This window comes from Henckelia pumila, chromosome 1 (genome assembly GCF_033568475.1).
Source record: "Henckelia pumila isolate YLH828 chromosome 1, ASM3356847v2, whole genome shotgun sequence".
In the NCBI taxonomy this organism is placed as follows: Eukaryota; Viridiplantae; Streptophyta; class Magnoliopsida; order Lamiales; family Gesneriaceae; genus Henckelia; species Henckelia pumila.
This window is the reverse complement of record NC_133120.1, coordinates 76,776,270-76,784,159: the sequence shown is the minus strand read 5'-3', so window position 1 is coordinate 76,784,159 and position 7,890 is coordinate 76,776,270. Positions and strand designations below refer to the sequence as shown.

The window sequence follows — 7,890 nt, the reverse complement described above, 5'->3', positions numbered from 1 at the left end:
GTTCGCGCGAACATCTTATACAAACATCTTCACATCGATTCCAGGCTGGACCAGGGTGATGGCTACAGTTCAAATTTTGTGGACGTGAAATGAATCGAAGCCACCAACCAAGTTTTGAGTTCACAAAATATCAAGAAAGTAAGCTTGCGGGAATCTCAACCCCACCAAGTATTATCTCTTTCTAGCTACCATATTATCTAAATTCCCCAAAAGCCAGCATGCTTCCTTCCAACCAACCTCACATAAAGATGACAAATAAACACAATCCATCCAACAAAAATCATACACATTCAACATCAAGTATCGTCGTCTCGTCTCGTCTCGCGATTCAGATACAAGGACCCTGTTAACAAGGTTGAAGAGGAAATATTACATCATCTTTAAACAAATTAATCTCGTGCTAGGACATGATAACTGTATTCAAACAAGGATCCTTGGCTATGTCTCCTTCTCGGGTGGTAGGCTAGCTACCTCCTCAACTGCTGTTAGACAGCGATCCGAATGCTGATCGAGGGCTATTCTCCTGGCTCTCTATGAGGTTCAATGCTTTGGCATTCTCGAATCCGAGATAGCTGTTGTTTGTGGTATTCAATGCCTCTCCAAGAGGTCCTCCTTCCCAAGATATCGGAATCCAGTTGGCTTGGATTCGATTTTCTTCGGTACTAGGACTAATCTTGCCAAAGCCTAATCCCGTCCTGTTCGCTTGAAGTTCAATATTTTTCGAGGGAGACATGAAGTCTGAGGTGACAACTGGGATAGAAATCGATAGCTGCGTCCCGTCTGGTTGAAGATCAAGGTGATCAGGCCAAGAAAAGGTAGCACGCTGACGCTGTTCGGAACGGCTTTTCGGCCAGTTACTTATGAACTGTTGAAGAGTGTTCTTAGACTTGTTTTCTTGATCGATGATGTCTTCTGAAGCACCGTGGTCTTCGCATTTGACGATAGGCGAACCCCTGTCTAAAGGGTTGAGCAAAGAGTCTGAAGAGACTAATCCGAACTGTGAACGGGGAGAGGATTCGTCGTACTGGTTTTCCTTGAGACCTGTTCCTGAAGTCGCCATGGAGAGGATGGTCGCATTTCGATTCACCCCTTTCGGATTATCCTTCTCAGGAACACATCTGATAGTCCAAAAACAATAGGAGTGTTACTGAATTACAATAACTAATAAGTAGTAACTGTGCATCGTCAAATCTTTTGGATCCTACATTCTATTTCAGCACAAGCCACGACATGTGCTTGTCCATATGATTATTCGATGCACGGTTTAAAAAATTTGAGTTGCAACGGACTTCTTTGTGTTCAACAGTCATGAGTTAAGTGACTATGGCTCTTTTCCAAGTAAAAGGAAAGTTCCTCAATGATAGAGCTCACCTATTGACATTAATATTGGGTATTCCGAGCTCCAAGCTGTGGACTTGTTGGCCGCGTGAGAGGCGGAGAGCGTTGGATGCAGAGCCGGCAGCGACCGCGGCGGCCGCAGGCTTTGAGGAATCGTTGGGCGCCGTCTTGGCGGCAGAAATGGTGGGGATCGTGGCGGCGGAATGGCCGGTTTGGCCTTCCACAGGCTTTCTTGAACGGTGGCGGCCTCTGTTCATATGCCGTTCGCAGTACTTCTGGTCAACTACCGCATCTCTGGCGCACCGCCATTTCTTGCCATCCGTCCGACGGCACCGCCCCGGCTCAGGATCGGTGCTGGAGAATCCCAGATGAAAGCCACCCCATCCAACTGCGCATTTTTTTGGTTCAAGAAACCATTTCACAACTAAAAATATAAAAACATCACATTTCGTAAGCAATTGGGAAAGAGCAGAGGAGTCACTACTCACAAGCAGTGGGTTTAAGGCCAGAAAAGGGAGAAAAGCCAGCAGATTCCAAAGCTTTTCTGATGGGATTTAGAAGACAAGAAGGTACAGGAACATTTGCAGTGATGTATTTGTAGATCAAAGCTTGGTGTTCTAGCTCAATCCACTGTGATGGAGTAAGAAACGAACTTCTCACACCTGAAAAAAAAAAAAAAAAAAACCATTCAGAAGAATGAGTTAACTTTTCTTGGGTAAAAATAGTCCTAAAACTTCGAGAAAAAGGAAGCATTTTAGGGGGAAAATCTGTTCATTCGACACACATGACAAGACCATTTAACCAGAACAGCAAAAACAAATCTTTGCCACTGTTGACAAAAGCCACAGATTCTTCATTCACAAATTCAAAAAATCGCACTGACCTGTGTTCTTGCTAAAGGGACTCGATATGTTTTGAAGATAAGGCCAATTAGTCACAGCCTGTGAATTTGGTGAAGAGAAACTCAACATTTGCTGCTGCCCTTGAAAGAAATTGCCGCTATTACAAGTTTCGTTCAATTTAAACTCCCTGAAAACATCTTCACCTAATGCCCTCTCCTGCTTCACAAATCCAGATCCACACCATTTAAGCTTTTTCGACTCGGACCCATTACCTGAAGCGAAGCTGCCATTTTTAATGCTCGAGTAGGCCAAGTTATCGAAGCTCGTAACACCAAAATCCATGGAAAAAAAAATAATGCAGCTGGATATATATTCGTTCGTTCAATCAGTTAAAAAAGGAGTAAAGGGTCAGCAAAAATGGCGACCAATTGTAGAAAAAACCATATTTGAAGGTGGGAAGTGTTGCGCCATGTTTGGGAAAAAGGAAAGGGACATATTAGAGGGAAAGACACCAAGGGAAGAAAGGGATACTGTCTGTAAGGTCTGTGGCAAACTCCATTGCTGCCTCAGTCAAGTCTTTGTACTCTGGACTTTTTATATCATGCTTATACAATATTTATTACGTATGTGTGTGTGTGTATGTATATAAATATATAACAATTTATTATATAAACAATATTCCCAGTGATATAATATAAGCGATACTGTTTGGGATAATATCTATTTTATTTTATATGAGTTATGGATTTTTCTCATGGTTAAGATATGATAAATAGTATTTTGATAAGTAATATAATGTAATGTAAAATAAATAAAAAATGATAGTTAATATAGTATTTGATTTGATTGATTTGATTGATTGATTGAATTTTATATAAAAATGATAAATTACCATTTTGTTCTTTTTAAAAATAAATAAAATATGAATAATATTATTTATAAGGGTAATATAGTAATTTAAATTCAATGATTTGATTGATATAAGATAAATAATTAATAATTTGATTGATTTTAAATAAATAATTAATATATGGATAAATAGTACGACGAGAATAACGAATAATTAGATAGGACACGTTATACAAGTATTATGTGTACTTGTACCAAACAGGCCCTAAGTGTTTGGCTAAATTTTATTAAAAATTGGTTATAACCTCCTAGAATTTAAAAGTTGTTTTAGGTGTTTATAAGCTGTCCGAATTTATTTTAAAAATAAGTGTTAAAATGTTTGGATAAACTTATTTTAAAGGAATTAATGATGTTGATATATATGGTATTATAAGATCATTTTTATTGGCAAAAATTGTAAAAGATATATATTATGAAGATAATGTAAAAAATTATACATATGCGAAATAATTTTAGAATGAACTTATATTTAAAAAAATAAAACTAATTTATATTTTAGTTAGAAAAATTTTATGTTATTTGTAAATTTTTTTAATTTAATATTTAATGGATAGACGATATGATGGGGATTTAAGAAAATATGTAAAGATATTTTGGAGAAATAGAATGTTAAAATAAGATCTCACCCTCAATTTTTTTAAAAACAATTTATTAGGGGTGAAATCGGGTCGGGACCCGTCCCGTAACCCCCTTACCCGAGTCCCGTCCCGATAGGAATTGGGATTTTTTTTTTCTCCCGATCCCGCACCCGAGATGTGTCGGGACCCGAATGTTCGGGATCCCGTCGGGTCGGAAGAGGTTAATCCCGAATAATATTTTTTTAAAAAAAATTATATGAAAATATTTTTTTGAAAAAAAATTATAAAAAAAATCAAACAATTTATTAATACATTACAAATAAATTAAAATTTATTTATATATAACCATTAAAAAACTAAAATATTTTTTTAGTACATTACAAATAAACTAAAATAACTACTTGATTAATAAAAAAACATATAATTATTCATAATAATAAACAAACAAAATAAAAATTTATAACTCAATGTTAATATTAAAAAAGATAAATATAAAAAAATTATATGGTATATAATTATAAAACATTAATATTAAAACATAAAATTAAAAAAAATTATTTTTTTAATTAATAAATATTATTAAAAAATATTATTTTTATATTCGGGTCGGGTCGAGAATCTCGTCGGGAAGGGTTTCCTATCCCGATCCCGATCCTGACATTGATCGGATCGGAAAAAATCCCGAACACTCGGGTCGAAAAAAGTTCGGGACGGAAAAAATTCGGGACGAGAACGGGTTGGGAATCGGGACGGGTCAAGATTTTTTTAAAATTTGCCACTCCTACAATTTATAAGTTGTTTGAAAAATTATTTACCAAATAAATTTTAATAATTTATAAGCTCCAAAACAGTTTGTCCTACTTTTTACGTATCAAATGACTCATGGAATTTGACTTAGTAAAGCCAGAAAAAATCATTAGAGAAGACGTAGTTTCATTATTATTATTTTCAAAGCACTGTTAAAATAAAAAAACGAATAGTAAAATAATTTTTATCAAACAATTGTGTCTTTGGATCAAGTGAATTAGTAGTTTTTCTAAAAAAAATAATTAATAAAATTTAAGATTTCGTATTTAAAATTTAGTGGACCGCGAAGGATTTTTGATAAATTAAAGGGGTCATTGTGTTAAAATTATTTTAAAACATTAAATTTTCTTAATGAAACAAAGATAACTAGAAGAAGTTCCGAGGAGTTGATGGGGATAGTCGCACCTATTTGCATCTATTTGGCTCCATTTCTAAATATAATAATACTAATATAAAAAATAATATACAAATCAATTATCAATGACAAGAATATGTATATTGTATATAATCATGGACCGACCAAAAAATAATCAGTCGATGTACATATCAGCAATTCCGAGTTTTCGGTGAATTCGAATTTCTAAAATATATTTTCACGATTTCTCTTTAGCTTTATTGCAATTTTTTAAATTAAAAGCAAGTATAAGATATAGCTATTTTATTCATAGTTTTATTTATTTAATAATTAAAATTTAATTTTATTCCATGAATAGTATTGGTTTCACAAATGTGAAATTCCTAAAATTGAATATGTGGTTACATAATGATGATGCCTTTTCTATAGCATTGATATGGTGTGTCGCACGTACAAAGTGTGAGTTTATAAATTAAAACACCACAAGCACGTGACGCACATCACGGACAAACACAATTCATTCATCCAACCATTCCATTCTAAACTATGAATATGAGATTTTGAAACATTTAGGACAATCAATGAAATGACAATTTTTATCAAGAAATATCTCAGGTAGATTTTCTATTTATGGTGCATCGAACGACTGTCATTGCCTGTGTAACTTATATATCATAAAACGGAGTCATGCTGCATGTACACGAAAGGTTATGCGTTGCACTTAAAATTACATAAATATTTTTAATGTATTTTGAAAAGAGTTTTTTCAAATAAAATATAATGATACTTTTATAATTTCATGAGTAATGTGTAACCCAACGTGTAGTAGTTTAATATGTAAATGTAGCATTTCTATATAAAATTTACTATAAATAACCGTCATGTTTCAATCTCTTTCGTAACTGAAATTATTATTGGTTTTTTGATAAATTTTATTATTTTTGTGTTCTTGAATGAATATGTAATAACATATGAGTCGACGATCAGATTATTTTGTAGAGTGTTACAATAAGTTATTGGAGCTAAATATTGATTTCATAAACACTTGATAAAACATATTATTATAAATTTGTTTTTTTTTTTGAAAAAAAGTATGAAATAATTAAGGAAAATTGAAAATAGTTGGATAATTGTAGAAAGGGGGGATTTGGTGTCAAAAGTAGGGTGTCAATTCGGGTGGGTCCGGGTCGGGTTGACGAAAACAATTTTAAAATTTTTTTCAACCCGAACCCGACTAACCCGACTACCCCAATCAACCCGAACCAACCCAATTTTTTTTATTTTTTAACAAAATTATTAAATAAAAATTCAAAAAACAAAATAATAATAATATTTAATTTAAAACACATAATAAAAAAATCTAAACTATATATAATTTAAATTTGAACTTTTAGTTATAGAAAATTTAAATTATATTTATTACAAAAAATAAAAAATATATTTTAAAAAATAAAAATTTTACAAAATAAATATTAAATTAAGAAAATATATTATCTCAATATATAATAATTTTTTTCAAACATATAACGTATAAAAATGTAGTAAATCTATCTTAATTTAATATAAAAAAATAATTAAAAGCTTTGGGTCATTTCGAGTCAACCAGCTATTAATTTTTTTGGGTTAGCTTTCGGGTCAATCCGATTCGACCCAAACCCAAAAACTCCCAACCCTAACCTGATATTTTTTGGATTGAATCGGATTGGGTTGAATTTTGACACCCTAACCAAAAGAGAGCAAAGAACTGCAACTTTAATGAGACCCCTCGAATTGTCTTCTCTGGACTCTCTCTCTCTATAAAAGTCGCATTTTTCATGCACGCCTGTCCGTACACCTTTCACTTTATTTTACTTTTCTTACTTGTGTTTTTATCATTATTTTATTATTATTTTTGTTTTTTGAAATAATTCTCAACAAAAAAATATCATATAGCCATAAAATCGATAAATATAATGATATTTTTAACACAAAAAACTTGTATATGCAACATCACATGTTTTTTTCGAAGAATATACAACATCGCATGTGAATGGACGCTATAATAATAATAATAATAATAATAATAATAATAATAATAATAATAATAATAATAATAATAATAATAATAATATTTATTTGTAGATGATTTTTTTGTAATATTGCAAATAAAATTGAGGACTTTGATATCTTTCCGAACAATAAATAGAGCTACCATTGAATAATAATAATAATAAAAAAAATCGAAACAGTAATTCAATAATAATAATAATAATTTTAATTATATATATATGTTTGAAAGAAATATATTTGATTAACTTTGACAAAAATTATATGCAATATATAGGTAAGTTCCATCACATCAGCTTGGAATCCAAAAGTGTGCGCGAATAATGAAACACCAGAAGAGATAAAGTGTGTGATTTGGACATGTCAGGTAAATTGGCCCGAGACTAAACTACACATTCAATTTCAAATCCCCCCTTTAAAACTTAATTTACTTTATTTATTAATAATTAACATATTTTATATATACAAAATTAACTTTCAAATTTATTATTTATATTTAAATATTATTATAAATGTTCTTTTGATTTGTACTGAATGGGGTTCGCTTCCCATTTGCCGACAGGGATGTGTTGGGACCCAATCCAGCTTGATTTAACTTCATATGCCAGTGCCACCATCCTAACATCAACTTTAATTTTGTACCCCACTCCTGCTTTGATATTTTTCAAAAATTATTGGATTATGAATTATATAAAATCTTTTAAGCTCGTATTGTATATTTTTTAAAACCATTATTTGTTAGGATTTTTTCCAATGTTACACTTCCACATTTAATGTTCAACTAACCAACACTTTTATTTAATATATATATATATATACACATATAAGTTCTATTATAGGCGTCGATTTTGCGTGTCTACGTGTTTATCTTGAGTCTGTCGTTGCATTATTTGTAAGTTTTGTCGAGTTTTTTTTCACGTTTATTTCATTGTTTACACATATCGTTAGCTACTCACTTGAATGTGTTGAATCATAAATAATAATGGCAAAAGACGATATTTGATGGTTGTGAAAT

At 31.7% G+C, this 7,890-nt stretch overlaps 1 protein-coding gene across 1 annotated transcript; it reads right to left on the bottom strand.

Moving 5' to 3' along the window:
* Positions 1-214: 214 nt before the first annotated feature.
* LOC140875718 (growth-regulating factor 6-like) lies at positions 215-2,728 on the bottom strand. Its single transcript, XM_073279489.1, has 4 exons — positions 2,222-2,728; positions 1,827-2,000; positions 1,372-1,726; positions 215-1,118 (listed from the first exon to the last, which is right to left on the bottom strand). Exons 1-4 carry the CDS (start codon positions 2,520-2,522, stop codon positions 476-478), a joined length of 1,473 nt encoding a protein of 490 aa, XP_073135590.1. The 5' UTR covers positions 2,523-2,728; the 3' UTR covers positions 215-475.
* Between the last annotated feature and the right edge of the window lie 5,162 nt (positions 2,729-7,890).

Coding starts and splice junctions, on each gene's coding strand:
- LOC140875718 (XM_073279489.1), bottom strand. CDS start 2,522: ATGGATTTTGGTGTTACGAGCTTCGATAACTTGGCCTACTCGAGCATT. Junction 2,001..2,221: donor TCCCTTTAGCAAGAACACAG/GTCAGTGCGATT, acceptor TTTTTTTTTCAG/GTGTGAGAAGTTCGTTTCTT. Junction 1,119..1,371: donor CCCAATATTAATGTCAATAG/GTGAGCTCTATC, acceptor TTGGACTATCAG/ATGTGTTCCTGAGAAGGATA.